This window comes from Sinohyriopsis cumingii, chromosome 14 (assembly GCF_028554795.1).
Source record: "Sinohyriopsis cumingii isolate HCF-2022 chromosome 14, ASM2855479v2, whole genome shotgun sequence".
Classification (NCBI taxonomy): domain Eukaryota; kingdom Metazoa; phylum Mollusca; class Bivalvia; order Unionida; family Unionidae; genus Sinohyriopsis; species Sinohyriopsis cumingii.
The window spans coordinates 33445650-33466354 of record NC_142974.1 but is presented as its reverse complement, the minus strand read 5'-3'; the positions used below and the strand labels follow the sequence as shown (position 1 = coordinate 33466354).

The following is a 20705-nucleotide window of genomic DNA, read 5'->3' as shown; positions in this document are numbered from 1 at the left end:
ACTATTTCCATTGGGTTATATTTAGGTTCTCTGATCATAGACCGGAGAAGCTTATAAGATGGACTGTTGTACGGCCGGCCGTTACAATAAGTTTGTTATCGCTATTCCTCCTCAGCTTCTTAGAAGATTTCCATAAAACTTAACACACACACACACACATACATACATTCATCCCATCGTCTAGCTGGTCCTAGATTTCCATAAAACTTAACACACACACACACACACATTCATCCCATGGTCTAGCTGGTCCTAGATTTCCATAAAACTTAACACACACACACATACATTCATCCCATGGTCTAGCTGGTCCTAGATTTCCATAAAACTTAACACACACACACACACACACACATACATTCATCCCATGGTCTAGCTGGTCCTAGATTTCCATAAAACTTAACACACACACACACATACATTTATCTCATGGTCTAGCTGGTCCTAGATTTCCATAAAACTTAACACACACACACACACATACATTCATTCCATGGTCTAGCTGGTCCTAGATTTCCATAAAACTTAACACACACACACACATACATTCATCCCATGGTCTAGCTGGTCCTAGATTTCCATAAAACTTAACACACACACACACATACATTCATCCCATGGTCTAGCTGGTCCTAGATTTCCATAAAACTTAACACACACATATACATTCATCCCATGGTCTAGCTGGTCCTAGATTTCCATAAAACTTACACACACACATACATTCATCCCATGGTCTAGCTGGTCCTAGATTGCCATAAAACTTAACACACACACACACACACATTCATCCCATGGTCTAGCTGGTCCTCGATTTCCATAAAACTTAACACACACACACACACACATTCATCCCATGGTCTAGCTGGTCCTAGATTTCCATAAAACGTAACAAACACACACACATACATTCATCCCATGGTCTAGCTGGTCCTAGATTGCCATAAAACTTCACACACACACACACACACACACATTCATCCCATGGTCTAGCTGGTCCTAGATTTCCATAAAACTTCACACACACACGCATACATTCATCCCATGGTCTAGCTGGTCCTAGATTTCCATAAAACTTAACACACACACACACACATACATTCATCCCGTGGTCTAGCTGGTCCTAGATGAAAATTGTCCTGATAGCACATGCAGTATAGCTGCCACATTAGCCATCTTGAAAATCCTGTTATGCTACTTCTCCCGAATGCATGGTAATATAAACATGGTGTTTTCGTAAAGCACTTCCCATGATATCTAGCTGGCCCTAAATGAAAATGGTGCCAATATTAAATGTTATGGTGCCAGGTTAACCATCTTGAAAATCTGACCGTGACACCTCCTCAAGGCACCATTAGATTTTCACCTAAAGGCTAATTATGATGCTTAGTTATTCCTAAACGAAAATGGTGCTGATCTGGGGTCCAGTATAGCACCACAGTGGTCAACTTGAACACTTTTATAGAGCTACTACTTCTACATGGAGGGTTATATCAACATGGGGTTGTAACTAAAAGACTTCTTATTATGTCTCGTTGGTGCAGAATGAAAATGGTCACAACTTCTCCTGAAAAGAAAGTTGTATTGACCTGAGGTTTTCGCCAAAACGCTTGTGATGTCTAGCGGTTTTGAATGAACATGGTGCTGATATGAATTAAATATGGCCGCCGTGAAGTGGCCATCTTGAAAATGTTGTCGCTCTGCCTTCTGAATCAACACGAGGTTTTCACTAAAAGACTTCATATGATGTCTGCTTGAAGCTACATGAAATGGGTGTGATGTGCAATATGGTATCAGCCGTCTAGAAAACCGTATCGCTGCTTTTCTTGCACAGAAGTCATAATGACATAGGGTTTTCACCAGAAGACTTCTTGGGATGTATACTTGGTCGAAAATGAAAAGGTCATGATATGGAGTATAATATGGCTGCCATAGTGGACCAGTTTGAAAATCTTATGACTACTTTTCCTGAGTGAATGGTCATATCGTCATGGAGTTTTCACTAAAAGACTCCTACTAATGTTTTGTTGACCTTAAATTAAAATGGTGCTGATCTGAAGTCAAATATGTGGCCATCTTTAAAATCTTGTCTTTGCGCTGTTCCGTACTCCGTTTCAAGAAAATGACATTTTGACAAAGTTTTTATTATTATCAGAACAGGTTTATGATGCTTACGTGGTGTGTGTTTGTGTGACTTACATTTTTAATGCAGTTTTAATAATTTTAGTCATATTGCAACGATGCCTACAGTGTGGCAGTTTATAGTGATGTCTTGCGCTGGGGCATCATTGCCATAGATGTAGCATCATGTCCCACCCAGTCGCATTATCCTGAAACCAGGCCGACCAATCCTTACAATAACCTCATAATTATAAGCGCCAAGCGAGGCAGCTGCTAACACCATTTTTATAAGTCTTTTGTATGACATGGATGAGTTCGAACCCGCACCCGAACCAGATGCTTTAATCACGTAGGCCGCTGGAGCGGTCAGCCTACGTGGTCCTAAATGAAAATGACAACCCTCAGAATGGCACCATGTTGGCTATCTTAAAAATATTGTTATCTCTGCTTTTAAATCGATGGATATATCAACATGAGGATTTCAACAGTAGACTTCTTATGATACCCACTTGGTCGTGAATAAAAGGTGTGCCAGTGGCACATCTAGTATGGCTGTCGTGAAACGCTTGTTGTCAATACTCCACCTAAATGGATGATGACACGGGGTTTTGACCAAGGGGCTTATAATGATGTCTTCATTTTCCAAAATGAAGATTGTGCCAGTCTGACATCCAATATGTCAATCATAGCAGCTAATTTGATCTTTTTTTAAAATCATTTATGTAGAACATGAGAGATGGTTTCAACACTCGTCAGTTAAAAGGAAGTAGAAGTCTTATAGTTAATTACAGGTGATTCCCTTCTCCCTGTAGAGCGTCAGTCCCTCAAAGGGACTATTGTTTGGAATATTTGCCAAATTTGTTTTAGCATATGAAGGAAACGCCACTTTACATCGATAAATGAAATTGGCATGCATGTTTGTATGCTCATGCCCTGATTATATTTTCATGCAGTTAATTCAGTATTTCCAATTATACAATATTCTGTATGTCTGTAGTAAGGGCATGCATGTTTTGCAACCATAAAATCTGGATACAATATGCTTCTAAAATGAAAGCCACACTATTCCTTGAATGGCTGTCATTTTTCCTGCTTGAAACTTGCACACTACATTGGTATATATTTTTAGCAGCGTTAGAATTAGTGTACACAATTGTACAATAATGCGTTGAAGTCAGATTGCTTCCGAATGAGTTGCTTTGTGACATTTTGGTATGCATTATGGTGGCGCTCTACAGTTTCGTATTTTGCATTAGAATTTTAATGAAAAAAATTTCCCCGGCTTTCCTCACTGGTTGAACTGGCTATTTATAAAAGACATTGTATATCTTAGGCATAATTCAAGGAACCTTTAATTCCCTTTATTTTAGTATATGATTGATGGGTGCAATACGGGTTATAGAGTATACAGCTTGGCTTTACTCCAGATGTGCGCCTTTCAAAAACGTGCTAGCTCCACTTGGTCATTTTCACTTCCTGAACTTCAGGTGTAAACTGTATAAAAAAGAGCCGATAACTTTTTTTTTTTACATTTCATATATTTGGTAATTCATTGATTGCACTTTCAGAAGCAGGTATTGTCTAGTCCGTCAAAATTCATTTTCCCTATTTTAATAGCTGCTATGGATAGTGTACTTTAAACTAATCCAGGCTGATTTTTTTTTATGGAGCATTTTAGTTAGCAGTGTGCTTAGATCATGTACAATTTCGAAAAGTACAATATCCAAAGAAATATCATCCACATTACGTTAACGTAGCATAAATGTATGCCAATATTCTCTCCATTGTGCATGTTTTAAATGCAAACAACTTCACCTTACATACGTCACTCTCTCAAAAGTACATTATAACTGGTGAGCGCTGCCTATAATGGGGGTGGGGAGGAGGCGGGCTAAGACGCGTGCATTTATAGATCACCCACATCTTGCCTATGTCCGCGCGGATGCGAGTCTAAGCTCGGCTAATGTAGGTTTGGGAGATCTTTTCAGTAGCGTCTCGTGTGTCGGCGTTTCATCCCTGATTCTTCGTCCACCAGATATTGGCCGCCATGTATGTCTTTTGTTAAACATTGACATCAAACCCACAAAACCAAACACTTCACCTAGGTATGCCTGCAATGTTTACCATTTACAGTCTTCCAATTAATCATAATAATATAAACCTAGATGTCCCTGTCTGAATTCACTATAATTCCATGTTCCTGTCCAAAAATGTTACTAAAGAGCACTTTGTATTTCTAGAGAATAATACTTTGATTAAATAATTTCACCCAGATCAAATACTGAATACAACAATAAGACTGATTCTGACTAAAAATATTAGGCAAGAATGTATAATGTCTGACGTAAATAAGAATATATAAGCAAAAACTATGACACATTAGAAGAGCCAGGCTGTTGGACAAAAGTTTATTTGTAAATATATACGATCTGTTACTAATTATAATAAGGAATGTGGTAAACAGCAGGTAGGCTATGTATTTCTGATTGGAATACCAATGTATATTTAGATCCAAATAAATGTTTACCTTTATTGATAATGAGCTTAATATTTAACTCACTCTCTTTGGGAGATATTAACTATGTATTATTTGTTTACAGAATGACCGGCTCTACTTGAGTTTGGACAAAGTCAAGTCCAAAATACATGGAGAAAAACCATAGAAAATATGAATAATTATGTCCTTGTTTACCACTGACTGAACATACTTAAAGTGCAGAATGAGACACATGGTTAAATATTGGCATGTTGAGATATTTACAGTGTTGAACATTTTCGAAGAAGACCTCCATCTGCTGTAATTGGCAAAAGAAAAGCATTATATCAAATCAAATGTCAACGGGAAGACGGCGTGGTTTGTTTGTGGCATAAGAAGGCGACATGGCTTCTGAGGTTTGTGTTTTTGTGGCAATAGAAGACGAGATGGTTTTTCAGGGAATTTTTTGTTGTTGCAAGATTTGTACAGGTTTCACTGCAGTAAAAATAAATTGATGAAAAGAAAATTTACTTTGATAGGACAAAGTTTGGCGTTCTAAAATGCCAAACAGCCTGTTCTATGGACCCTGCCCTCCCATTTAATTTTTATGAGCCTTTCTCGATCGTTAAGTTAAAATTACCTTTTGACCTGCTTGAGTTGGAAGTCAAAATTTAAATTTATAAAAAGAAAATATACCCTCTCGTGTCATGGTATAATTATCATGGATGTTGCAAATGGTTTTTGATTCGACTCAAAGTTCATTTTAAGTGCACTCAATACCGAACTGACATAATTGAAGAATTCTCAAACTCCACCTCTCTAATGTCAGTAGTATTTAGTCAAGCGTTGTTTGAGTCGAGTTCAACCAGACCTTAGTGTGACTTCGGTAAATCTACGTCGACGGAGTCTGCTAAAGTGATTATTGGTTATTACAGATAAGTTTCATTTCTGTTTTTCATTCTGTTCCAAAAATGAAACGATGAAAGCAATATTATCTCTACCATTTATAACGACAGGGTCCTTCGACATGTTTACACATTTTTATTTAGCGGAATGTAACGAACAGCTAAAATGTAATCATTCAGAATAGAACATATTTATGTCACGAATACTGGTTGTGGTGCGATGATAAAAAAAAACAAAAAAAAAAGGATACAAATTAAAGTTCGCTGGAACTTTTAACTTCGTGTCGTAACATGTTAATAAATTTACCGCTAAGTTGAAATCGGATCTTACCTTTTGCTTCATTAAACATTCCCTACACAAAGGTAAAATCAGAGATACATCTGACCTGAGAGTTGGTGGTTACAATTATTTTATGGATCGGTTTACCAAGTACCTTCAGTGCACTGCACCAAGTACTTTCAATATACTGCACTCTTTGTAAAATTAACTACGCAGTTTGAATGAACCTTCTCTGCAGTTTGAACGAAGATTGCTAAATGTAGATGGACAAACAGCAAAAGAATACATCCTATGGTGATTTCAATGATCGGATAAATAAAGAAACTGGTTAAACTTCATAGAAACATTTAGCATTATTCAGCTGATAAACAACGACAAGAAAAGGATTACTCCAAATATATAACAGGTCACAACAATATCATGTGCAAGAACATGTGACAATAATATATATTGCTAGGGTAGGTTGTCAGGCATATATATCCATATAGTATGGTAGGTTTTCAAGCAAATATATTTCTAGGGTAGGGTAGGTTGTCAAGCATATACACATTTAGGAGAGGGGAGGTTGTCGAGCATATATATTTCTAGGATAGTTTTAAAGAATATTTTATCAGTTTTCCTTACGAGGCAATCGGGTTTGAACGTTGACAAATCAGTTACACTTAAAAGCATTACATATCGATTGAACTGCCATTTTGGTGGTACCACATTCCACGAAGATCTAGGTAATATGCCTTGGAATATTGTAAAAAAAAAAAAAAGTCGATGATGCAGATGATGTTCTTGGTTCATAGACTTGATATTTTATGTAAGTTGTAAATAAGCATGTAACACTGAAAACATGTATAATCAAATAGAATATCAAACCTGATAATATAACCCCTAACATTATCGATACTTTAAAAATACGTGACTATTCTAAATGTAAAAGGTCAACAATTGCACTACAGTACATGAAGAAAAAATGTCAGTAGAACGATAAAACAGACTGCCAAGAAAACACATTATCATTCAACTCATAACATAGAAGTAATGAGACTAATTCAATCTGGAAGATTTTCAGAAAACTAATTACAGCCAAAACCATTAAAACAAATCGTCAAAATCAGCATTTAAACTATGAGTTTTGAAAAAGATGAACACATTGCAAACATTTTTTTATTGAATTATGGTCACTCTCGCTTGAGAAATACTGGAATTAATTTTACATTACAGCCACAAGGGAATAATATATTACGGTTCAGAAAGACTTGATACGGGAAGCAGATTTTCTATTCCGGATATATTAATCGGTCAAAGTTTGATTTTACTGCGAATAATTGATAAACAAAGCAATGGGTTTATAAAATATTGGACCACGCCATTTTAGGGCTGATGATGCATCAGTCTCCAACATCATGACCTACTGGAGCATCTAGTCCTATGTTTTCCACAAGACTTGGAAAATAGCTAAAGTTGCTCCCAGTCATAAGTAAGGTAACAAAGAAAATGTAAGTAATACATACCTATTTCTGTCTCACATCCTATATCTAAACTTTTCGATAAACGTTTTCATCATAACATAATGATATGTACTTATCAAACCACAACGTACTTTAGCAAAATCAAGATTGGTCAGGTAAAATCATAAAATGTGAGACAGATTTAGTTTCCATGGTAGGAAAATGGATTACAGTGCATCACCAGGGCAAATTAGTGAGAGCAATACTTGCTGACCATGAAGACTTTTAACTTCTAGGTCATTATGTTCTTATCGACAAATTGGAGATATATAAACGTGACGCTCCAGTATCAAATTCGTTTGTCTCCTATCTTAAAAATAGATCATACTGTGTCATTGTAAGGCATCTTCTGAAGAGGCGTCAATAGCATGCGGCTTACCACGGGGATCTGTGAATACATATATATTGCTTCATTTGCTTAATGATCCCTTTAAAAAAAAAAAAAAAAAAAAAACTGGCAACTGCATTTCCGCCACTGATCTGTATAAAGACGACACAACTGTGTCTGATTTTAAACAATGTATATTGGAGCTAGACATGCCTTTACAAATGGCTCTGGTTAAGTTGTATTCTTGGTGTCAGGAAAATGGTATGAAAATACAAAGTGTAAAGAAACCCTAAAGTTTTAATGATTACTACAAAACAAGTAGATGATAATTAATGTCTTACGCTGAACAAAAAATGTTGCCAAAATGTAGCCAAGGACAAAAGTATGAGAATAATCGTTGAAAATAATTGTCTATAGACATATCCAGGTTCAATGCAGAGGGATAAATTAATAATTGTGACTATTATATTAAATTAAACCGTCAATGAAACGCAGATCAATATTCTGTAAAAGTTATATTGAATCATACACAGATTTCTTAAATTATGTACGTTGAAACACGACTGATGGGAATATATTCAAATTGTGCCGTCTATAGAAAGACCTGCAAACTTGTCAAGGATAGCATCGAGGATATTTAACATAAAATATGAATAATTTTAACAGTTGATGAGATTTCCTGAAACACGTTAAAACTGTGTACAAATTTCAAATAATATAGTTCAAATGTATTTGCTGAAGTTTTTTCATGTGAGAGAGCATGTCTACGCAATTATTTTAAGGCCTTTTCTGCATACCATTTTGTTGTTCCAAACTCGAAGAATGAGCTATTCAAAATAAGTTTTCACTACTCGCGTTTACTCATTTTAGAACAACATTCCAATGAAATTAGGGAACGTTCGATAATAAATTCATTGTACTATCATCCGATAGCCTGGGTGGAGAAAAAACATTTCCACCTTCATCGATGCTGCCTAAATATACTAAACAACTAATGTCGTAAATAACCCAATTTTAGCATGTTTTTAAATATAGACGTATTAATACAATGTGGTCACATACAAATGTAATGAGTATGATTTTAATGCGATTATTACAATGAAAAACCCCACTGAATACATTTTATTGTACTAGGGAAATATTATTTCACTTTTGCAATAGAAAATGTAGAAGAGGAAGAGATAATAATAATAATAATAATAATAATAATAATAATAATAATAATAATAATATTATTATTATTATTATTATTATTATTATTAACACCAACATATCAACCAAAGTGTAACACGAAATTCAGCAGAAAACTTATTTATTTATCTATTTGTTTTTCTTAATGTGAGAACGCTTAATGGTAGTAAACAGAGTTTTCTGTTTACAAGCTTGAAAGACAGTTCCTTGAAAATAATGTTAATATTTATGATAAATATACACGGATAGAAAAGAAATGCACACACTTAGTTATGACTTTTGACACGACTGAATGATCCACCATCTTGCTGAATACGCTATAACATATTTTGAACTTGACTGAATGAGCAACAATTTTACTGAATAAGTTATAACACATTTTGGACCTGACTGAATGAGCCACCATCTTGTTGAATACGTTATAACACATTTTGGACCTGACTGAATGAGCCACCATCTTGCTGAATGCGTTATAACACATCTTGGACATGACTGAATGAGCCAGTATCTTAATGAGTAAGCTATAACACATTTTGGACCTGACTGAATGAACCACCATCTTACTGCGTAAGTTAAAACACATTGCGGACCTGACTGAATGAGTCACCGTCTTGTTGAATACGTTATAACACATTTTGGACCTAACTGAATGAACCACCATCTTGATGAATAAGCTATAACACATTTTGGACCTAATTGAATTGGTAACATTCTTGAATAATAAGTTGTAAAAAAAACTTTAGACCTGACTGAATGAGTCACCTTCTTGTTAAATAAGTTATAACACATATTTATTGGACCAGACTGAATGAGTCACCTTCTTGTTAAATACGTTATAACATATATTTATTGGACCAGACTGAATGAGTCACCTTCTTGTTAAATAAGTTATAACACATATTTATTGGATCAGACTGAATAAGTCACCTTCTTAATTAATAAATTATAACACATTTATGGACCTGCTTGAATGACTCACATTCTTACTGAATAAGTTATTAGATCTTTTGACTCCTTATTTACATTCAGAGTTACGAAATATACTAATTTGTTAATATTATCATACATGCCCTGGGTATTATACATAACTCTTATATACTTATTTAGAGAATAAAGTATGCAAACATAATTGGTAATATGAAATCAAGTAGAACTACAAACTTCTTTACTGTTCAAGTAAATTTAGTCTTGAATTAGAAATGTCAGTCTAGAAGAAGAATTATATTCTTTATCAAAATCAAAAGCATAGGGACAAACACATGGGTAAGTTAGCTCTTCCAATGACAGGCGAATCCAAATAGTGAATATTGATTGGTTGTATGCTGATTGTGGATGGACTTGAATCCCACATGCTATAGTGAAGTTGTTATTGTGTAGATGGACTTGAATCCCACATGGTCTTGAATCCCACATGCTCTAGAAAAGTTGTTATTGTGTGGACGGTCTTGAATCCCACATGCTATAGTGAAGTTGTTATTGTGTGGATGGTCTTGAATCCCACATGCTATAGTGAAGTTGTTATTGTTTAGATGGACTCGAATCCCACATGCTCTAGAGAAGTTGCTATTGTATGGATGGTCTTGAATCCCACATGCTATAGTGAAGTTGTTATTGTTTAGATGGTCTTGAATTCCACATGCTCTAGAGAAGTTGTTATTGTGTGGATGGTCTTGAATCCCACATGCTATGGTGAAATTGTTATTGTGTAGATGGACTTGAATTCCACATGCTCTAGAGAAGTTGTTATTGTGTAGATGGACTTGAATTCCACATGCTCTAGAGAAGTTGTTATTGTTTAGATGGACTTGGATCCGACATGCTCTAGAGAAGTTGTTATTGTGTGGATGGTCGTGAATCCCACATGCTATAGTGAAGCTGTTATTGTGTGGATGGACTTGAATCCCACATGCTCTAGAGAAGATGTTATTGTGTAGATGGACTTGAATCCCACATGCTCTAGTAAAGTTGTTATTGTTTAATGGATGTAACGTCACCCTCTTAGTAAGAGGGGTGGTTAATTGGATTTGGCTGGCGTTATATAGAGGATGACATCCCTCGATATTATAGCCCAGCAGGAGTGAAAGAAGAATATAAGTTCAACAGAGAGCTGAGCGAGAATACTGGGAAGAAATAAAGCAATACTAGCCCCCTTTGACAAGAAAATAACAAATTTAATCAGAACAAATTAATAACGGCAATTCAGAATCAAGTTTGATTATGTCAATAGAATTTAGCAGGAGTGTCCAATTTTGATTTATTTCATCATAAATGAGAGGTGAAAAGAGCGCAATGTCCACGACTGATTTGCATCACCTTCCTCCCTTGACCGTGTATCAACGTCTTCCTAGTTCATCGACTTCCTAAGCTCTATGTTTTGTCTCTTCGTGGACTTCCCGGACCTTTATTCTGACCTCTTACATTTTTTTTGCCTCGAACTCTTGTCTTCAGACTGTCCCGTCTCTCTCCCAGAAAGCTGTTCCTTAAAGGACAAAATTATCCCTAAATTTCTGCATACCCCACTCTCTAGACGTACATAAAATTCCCTCACGTTACGCAGAGCATGCTGGCTATCCACACACTGCGTAAATTCTAACTTAGTACGGTAGGACATTGACATCGCTTCCAGCGGCAGGTCTTAAATTACCACGCGAGCGTCGATTGAATATTACCGTATTTTTTTACATATGCTACTACATGTTCGATTACTATTGCATGAAATTATTCACAAATCGTAGCTCATAGCAATCCTTAACCCACAAGATTATTCAAACAGTACACAATCAAATATAATTAGGTAATTATCGTTAACTCACGATATTCTGTATCGTCCTAACAAAGGTAGTTATTTCATATAACCCTATGAAATCCTACACATATGAACATTTGTATCGCATGCAATCAATTCTAACAATGAACTAATAACTGTAAAATTAAAAGGCATATTGCATAGCAATTCTAGCATCAACACTTTCCATGAAATTGAATAAAAATACATTGCATAACAACTCTAGCATCAACACATTTCCATGAAATTGAATAAGCAATGCATAATATGGAACCTAGTCATAGCAAACACATTTGCATAAAACAAACAATCAAATAATAGAATATTACGTGAAACTAACATTGCGTACTTTATTGCTGTTCTCTTTCCTAACTTGTGAGTCGTAGCACTAAAACCTGTCTTTCTTTTTACAAGACGGCCAACTGGTCCCTTTCTTGTTTAACGAGTAAAGCACTATTCTCTTTAAGTCTCCCCGGAGTCAAGACTACTCTTCCTCTTTCATGAAATTTCAGACTAAAGAATTTCGACCAAGGTCGTCACTTTAAATTCTGATTGATTCTAAAGTGTACGCCTTAATTTATTCTGCCCAATGGTAGGCAGCGGTCCCTGATTGTTTCCAAAGAAATAATTCCTTTCATCCGATTTAGACAGCTCAGAATCTGTGAACGACGGTGCGTAACAATTTCCATTTGTAAAATTGATAATTTGAAATAGGTTCCTACCAAGCGGTTAGGGTTGCTAGCTCAAATGTTTACTTTCTAAGGACCGTGTTAAGATACCCCGGTCAATTTCATTTGTTGGAATTCTGCCCCTTACACTGACATTGTTGGGGGATGAACGAAGAAAGGTCGAAGTGACTCTTCACAAGGACTTGCTGGATTAAATGCGATAAAACTTTAAAGCTCAATGCATTCAACTTTAAAGTTCACTGGAATTAAAATTTCGACACTTCACAATGGACTTGAATTCCACATGCTTTAGTGAAGTTGTTATTGTCCATAGCAGGAATAACGGCGTATTCGTAGTACCTACACTCCGGTATAACTAGTTGCTGCAAATGTCTAAGCCATTGAAGGTTAATCTGGTAATCCCCCCCAAACACACACATACACACAAGAGCTACTATGTTTTGCACCAAAGCTTTCAGACGAATAACACAAAATTTGAAAGACTTGCGAAAATAGGCCCGGTTTATTTATTTTTTTAGTATTACTCAATCATTGATAATTCATTGAAAAAAGTATTGTTTCCTCGAGCAGTTTAAGCTGCATTAGTTACCGTTTGGTTGTTCTTACAATTTTGATGGAAAAATGAATTACAAACGTATCATATCTCTCTTTCCCGGTTCAGAGGAAGAAAGAAAGAAAGAAAGAAAGAAAGAAAGAAAGAAAGAAAAGAAAGAAAGAAAGAAAGAAAGAAAGAAAGAAAGAAAGAAAGAAAGAAAGAAAGAAAAACGATAATTTAAAAGTTGGTTGCAATTTCTCTTGAACAGCAAACTGCGCAGCACAAGGAGGTGAACACGATATTGTATGCTACGCCTAACGTTTCTTAATTCACCTAAGTGCATTCGCATGTAGATAATTTATTTTATGGCAGCTAAAGCTGAGTAAGAAACTATGTTTCAAAAACGAATGTCGTAACTGAAGCCAAACCATTATAAAAGTCAGTTTGGGCTGTCTTTTTCTTGCCAGTCCTCGCAAGGAAGCCGCGGTACCACAGTTGGTAGTGCGTCTGACTTGTAATCCAAAGCTCCCCTTGAGAGGCGATTACTTTTCTGGAACACCAAGGCCAAGGCCTCTCCATTAGGTTCTAAGTATGAATAATACGATTAGATGTCCCGATGATGAAATGACGCGCTGCAGCAATCAAATTATGCTGATGAAACAAACAGCTTTACTTGCGATCGGAAGTTAATTAAGGCATGGATGTGTTGAATTTTGACAATGTACCGACCAAAATAAACGTGAATATAGTCAAAAAATACAAAAGAATGACTAACTTTTCAGAATGTTTTTGTGTTCCTAATGCCTACACTTGGATACAGCTGCCCCCTAGCCAACAAATTAATTATAAATGTGTGCATCGTGTAATCGGAAAAAAACATGTCAAAAAGGTCACGGCTACATGCTATCCCAACATATTCAATAACAGCGTAGTTGCAAAACCGAAAAGATGAGTTTTAGAGATTATATTAGATTAGATAAGATCTAGATTAGATTATATAAAGAGTAAAGATTCCTCATTTAGCTTTTGCTTTCATTTTTCTTTTCTTTCAATCCATATAAAGTACCAGATGACTTTTAGTTGCTCGTACGGTTTGGAAAAAAATATGTTACCCACCAATACTTCCCTTATATGCGATTTCCGAAATATAACCAGCACACCCCACCCCCACCAAACAAACAAACAACAGACGAACAGAAAGACAGACATAATACAGGACCTAAACAGCTGGCTATAATGGTAGTCAAATAACAACAACAAAAATAAATTCTGGTTCTAGTCTGACACTACACGCAGGAGTGATGCAAATAATGTTATATAGCCTTTTCTCATGACTGGGTTAAGTACATTCACATCTAGACAGATGATGGAAGATATGATTTATGACTTCAGTAAGAAACTGTACTCAACAAAGTAGATTATATCTCAAGTCTTGATATATAAAATATGTTTTCTGGGTTGTCACTGCTCTGAGCACGATTAAATTTACTGATGCTGAAAACATACTGCAGTAGAATAATAGTCTTGTACTACAAAACTGATTCCCTGCGACTGACAAGTAATCATCTGGCATACACCGATGTTCGGCATGTTAAAGTACAATTTCCAAAAAGAATCATTTATATGCAATCCACATTCTAAGACACCAAAGTAGCTTTCGCGAAATTCAAAACATCACTGTATTCACTTCTCACATGTAGATAAACAACGCTAATTCAATGCTTTAAAAGTAAATAAAAAGTCCAAATTAATTTAAGGATCGGTATTTGATGGTTTTCGTATCTGTCGTCTGTAACATAAGTATAGCAAAGACCTATGTTCCAACTGCTTTCTTCCTTGTAGACACCAGAGAAGAATCAAAGTGATATTCTGGAGATCGTTAAGTGCAGTATTTGACGGATTCACACACGCCCATTATTTCTGTAAATTCTGAACGGATATAAATACATACATGTTATAAGAATAATACAAGATCATATTAAATTTAGTCATTAATTTGTGAAGCAATCCCGATAAATAATAAGGTTACGTTGATGGGAAAGAGAAGATCAGGTTCATTTCATTGCTTCGATCAGAGAAACAAACCCTAGAGACAATTCGGAATTTAAACCTGTCATAACATATCCTTGGTAAGTGGCAAGCATCATGGAATTATTCTGTCAATAACAAGCTCCACGTGGTTAAAACCCTCTTTACTCGGGTGACCTTAATGCGACAGAATCATTCGTAAGGACGAGGAAGTCATTGCACGAACTAGTATTGGCAATAAACATATTAAAGTTCGTAACATAATAATCACGTAATTTAATTCCACATCGGAAGAAATTGTGTTTGGTAGTTAGATTGGCGAGAGAGCAAGTCCTTTCAATTTAAAAAAAATAAAATATAAAACTCGTATCAATGTAAGAAAACAATTTTTCGGTAGCTCAGCTTTGTAAAAATAAAACTGTATTCTAGTCCCTTAACCATAGTGACATTTGAAGAGCTGGGTCGCTAATATTTTCAGTAAAACGAACATACACATCTCCCAATGTATTGGCTGCATCTGGTTCTTGTAATTATAGGTTACTGCATTTGTATGAGAAAATATAAACAAGTGTTTTTCTTCTGAGTAATGCTGTACAACCTTGGGAGTGAAGTATTAGTCCGAAAAGACTAGTTCATATTTTCCCATACAATTGCAGTAACCTTTTTATTATATATTCATTTCGTTTTCCTACATAAGGCTTACTAAAAAAGGAATATACTACAAGAAACATGTAGATTCAATTTATGATGTACATCAAAATAAATAGACAACCGTAGATTCACCAATACACAACAACAATATTAGTACGCACATAGCGCCGCCCAGCGAAAGTTTGCACTTCGACGAGCACTCGACATTTGTTTAAAAAAGTTATCTTTATGGTCTACTTAAAATTGAAATTTAGAGTCATATTTTGAATGAGTCCGCATTGAGAAAAAAAAAACTTTCCAGTTGATTTGGAATGGATGTAGTTTGTTTTTCTGTTAATCCAATCCAAGTCTGTTTTTCTGATAATGATGGACTGGATTATGTTTGATCAGTTCGTTGCAGTAAGGAAAATGTGATTTCAGCTGGAACTGTAGTCGAAATTAAAGTACAATTTCGGTGTGCATCACGTCTTCCATGACACGGGTCAAGTTCTTTGGATTTACGGAACTAAGAAAGTAGATTGTGAGAAAATTCAAGATGCAACAATGTAAGTATATTTATTACCATTCTTATTACCAGCAATGTAAGACATGCCTATACCCTGTCACTTGCATGCTCGCTGTTGGAGGGACCTCAGCAATGACCTGTTGTCTTCTATTTCTTGCCTAACATTTTATCAATATAGTTATGCGGGGAAAATTGCAAAGCATCTGTTGTGTGACAGTCCATTTAGCTAGCGGAATTAATACTTTTTCGTCGTCTTGGCTTATTGGCTCTGAGGCCTTTAGTTTCCTACCAAAACTTTCAGTTGCATTTTTGTTCTTGCATTTAGCGTTTTGACTTACTTATAATATGGCAAATATAAGATAGATATGCGATGACCCTTGGCCTCAGTATGCTTTTCTGTGTTATTTTTTATAGAACTTTGAGAATACTTGCAGCATAGTCTGAACCATTATATTTTGCCAGAAGTTATGAATATTTCTCATAAATGTTTAATATATCAGAATGGTATTTTCAATTACCGTGTCTGACATTTGTTGTTGAAATAGCGAATATCAAGTTCATTCGTTTTCTTGTTTGAAAGTTTCATTTGTGACTTAATGAACTAGTCCACATCGTTAACTTTATCATCTCTTTTTGAAATGGATGAAACAACTTGTTTAGTTCATCCATAAGCAAATCGAATAAACCAAAAGCTAAAGCCTGTACGAAATGAGCGTACATTATTTGTTTACAAAGTACTTCCTGATATACTATACTATTTTTAGACTCATATATCATGCATTGTGACACATATGGAAAAATATAGCACGATTCTAATAATGTAAAGTTAACAGAAAAGATGAGCATTTAATAATGGTTCTTTATGTTTCACATGCAGGCGAAAGGAGATGTCAACTCGGTAGCTGTAAACAATCCGGGTACATTGCTTCTGAAGGACATCAACTTATCAGGCAAATAAATGTTCTTTTCAAATCACATAACTGCAACATTTTCAAGACGTACAAAGATATATTCGTGATTATCAATTTCTGTTTGAACAAACCCGATTTAACAAGGTATGATGAATGGTAAATTCAGAATCTTGATAACAGGGGAGGTAATCAGCAAACGATGGCACAGAAGATGTATAATTTGTTGTACGTGCATATAAGAATGAGAACAAAGTTTAGAAAATCATGCGACTTTCAGATACTAAGAGATCATTCTTCACTATGCAACTATGATCTTCCTCCGAATATCCGAAACAGCATATCATTTACAAAAGCATCCGAATATCCGATATAGCATAACACGTGCAAAAGCATCCGAATATCCAATTTAGCATTACATTTACAAAAGCATCCGAATATCCGATATAGCATAACACGTGCAAAAGCATCAGAATATCCAGTTTAGCATAGCATTTACAAAAGCATCCAAATATCCAATTTAGCATAACATGTACAAAAGCATCCGAATATCCAATTTAGCATAACATGTACAAAAGCATCCGAATATCCAATTTCGCATAACATGTACAAAAGCATCTGAATATCCAATTTATCATAACATTTACAAAAGTAGCTGAATATCCGATATTGCATATCACGTGCAAAAGCATCAGAATATCCAGTATAGCATAACATTTACAAAATCATCCGAATATCCAATTTAGCATAGCATTTACAAAAGCATCCGAATATCCAATTTAGCATAACATGTACAAAAGCATCCGAATATCCAATTTAGCATAACATGTACAAAAGCATCCGAATATCCAGTTTAGCACAGCATTTACAAAAGAAGCTGAATATCCGATTTAGCATAACATTTTAAAAAGCAGCCGAAGCAATAAAACTGAGAAACTAAAATTGCACAGAAAATATATTTAGCCTTCAGTACGAAAAGATTATATGCATATAAAATGTGCAGTTGGGTAATGTTAAGACGAAAATAAATAAATAAATAAATAAATAAATTAATAAATAAATAAAGAAATAAAGAAATAAATAAAGAAATAAATAAATAAAGAAATATGTGTGCTTCTGGTAATGGCGTGGACAAAGTAGTTTAGGAAGGTAGGTACTAATATGTCTTGATTTAAAAAAGTAAAAAAAAAGCAACAACTTTTACACGGACATTTCTTTGTATCTGGCTTGATTTAAAAGGTACAGATAGTAATAACTTCTTCACTTACATTTCTTTGTATATGGCTTGATTTAAAAAGTACAAATAATAACTTTTACACGGACATTTCTTTGTATCTGGCTTGATTTAAAATACAATTCATAACATATTGCATGATAGTTGTCTTAAACTAGTTAATGCACAAAACTGTATTCACTTTCGAATCAAATGAAAAGACTACGCTGATACCAATAAAATGTATATATAAAATGTATATTTATTTCGTGTCTTATAGTCAGGTAAGCAGTCTACTCAAACAAAATCAAATCAATTATGTTTTAGACATTTATAAATATCGTAGGTTTTAATAAGAGACAGCATGTATTTAAATGAATCTCGTTACATGTGGAGTAACTTTCGACAAAATGTGGTACACGAAGATTGAAAAGGTGATCCTGTTCGGTTCCGATAACGATGTATTTATATTTATTTTGATGTGTCCGTAAGGTTGTGTATTTATGTTTATTTTGACGTGTCCGTAAGGCTATGTATTTATGTTTATTTAGACGTGTCCGTATGAATGTGTATTTATGTTTATTTTGACGTGTCCATAAGGTTATGTATTTATGTTTATTTAGACGTGTCCGTATGGATATATATTTATGTTCATTTTGACGTGTCCGTATGGATATATATTTATGTTTATTTTGACGTGTCCCTATGAATATGTATTTATGTTCATTTTGACGTGTCCCTATGAATATGTATTTATGTTTATTTTGACGTGTCCGTATGGATATATATTTATGTTCATTTTGACGTGTCCCTATGAATATGTATTTATGTTCATTTTGACGTGTCCCTATGAATATGTATTTATGTTTATTTTGACGTGTCCGTATGGATATATATTTATGTTTATTTTGACGTGTCCCTATGAATATGTATTTATGTTCATTTTGACGTGTCCCTATGAATATGTATTTATGTTTATTTTGACGTGTCCGTATGGATATATATTTATGTTTATTTTGACGTGTCCCTATGAATATGTATTTATGTTCATTTTGACGTGTCCCTATGAATATGTATTTATGTTTATTTTGACGTGTCCGTATGGATATATATTTATGTTTATTTAGACGTGTCCGTATGGATATATATTTATGTTCATTTTGACGTCTCCGTGTGGATATATATTTATGTTTATTTTTGACGTGTCCCTATGAATATGTATTTATGTTCATTTTGACGTGCCTGTATGGATATATATTTATATTTATTTTGACGTGTCTGTAAGGTTATGTATTTATTGTTATTTTGACGTGTCTGCATGTATATGTATTTATGTCTATTTGGATGATACAAATCTCGTGATTGTAAGAACTGCGTCATTACCTTTTGACTGAATAAGCAATCTTTGTGCATCTCGAATTTTAAATTTTCGTTGATCATGCTTTTCTTTATTTCTTTACTCTGTTATTATCTTTGTTCTTCTTAAGCGAAAAGTGTTTTGAGCCTAACCCACAAAACTCTCTGATTAGTTAAAACATTAATTCATCAATGAAGGCTCCCGGAACCTTTAATTTATTTGTGGGACATCAAACATATTCTCCTAATCAGCTGGTGTGTGTGTGTGTGTGTGTGTGTGATCTGGGTTTTTAATGTAACTTTAAAAAATTTTCAGTTATATCGCTACGATGTCTGCAGTGTGACTGTTTTTAGTGATGTCTAGCAGTGGGGCATCATGCCGCAGACATGCAGCATGATGCCCCACCCAGTCACATTATCCTGATACCAGGCCGATCAATCCTAACACGAACCTCTTAATGCTGAGCGCCAAGCGAGGCAGCTGTCAGTACCATTTTTTAAAGGCTTTGGTATGACTCGGCCGGAGATCGAACCCACGACCTACCGCATTTGAGGCGGACGCTCTATCCACTATCAGCTGGTGTAATATAACTTGATGTTGTATTCACTTCGCTGTACAAGTTTTCGGCTTCAACATCACTATAGCTATTTCTAATTCTAGGATTCAGAATAGATAATGTCCTGTTAGCAAGAGGAAAAAATGGATAGGCACTCGTGTTGTCGTAGTTTCTATTTTACTTCTGAAGATAGAATAGTTACTTTTACTATTTTCCTGACTCTGGGAGTGAGTTCCAAATATGAACAGAAAAGTGTAAAAATGAGTTTCTGCTTAGCTCGAGTCTGGCATTAAGGCAATTAAAATTATTCATATTTCTAAGAGTATACCTGTTTGTCTCACCAAATAGTGTGACAGAAGGACATCAGGATAAGAAAGAGAGGCTCGATATACAGTTATATCAAACTAGGATTGCTCATGAAACTTTCCTCTACCTGTTAAAGTAGACCAACCAGTCACTTCATAAATCTTATGATACGATACACTTCTAGCAAGCCCAGTTATAATTTTCCCTACTTCTAATTGTAAATGTTCTAATCTTCGAGAATTTTGTCCGAACAACCATCTTAGACAACATCAGTTTATTCTGGTAAGGGGCAGTCTTTCGACCAAATTTATATTTAATTTCTTTTCAGGACAGTTATGGCTTTTGATGTCGATACAAATCTGTTATCAA

The 20705-nt window shown here is 35.0% G+C and overlaps 1 protein-coding gene across 1 annotated transcript in view; it reads left to right on the top strand.

Annotated features, from left to right (window-relative positions):
- Positions 1–5123, top strand: part of LOC149783539 (uncharacterized) — a 106470-nt gene extending 101347 nt beyond the window's left edge. Inside the window, exon 4 of the mRNA XM_089931800.1 lies at positions 4722–5123. Within this exon, the coding sequence (XP_089787926.1) occupies positions 4722–4784 (63 nt within the window). The 3' untranslated portion in view covers positions 4785–5123. The remainder of the gene's footprint in view (positions 1–4721) is intronic.
- Positions 5124–20705: the final 15582 nt, after the last annotated feature.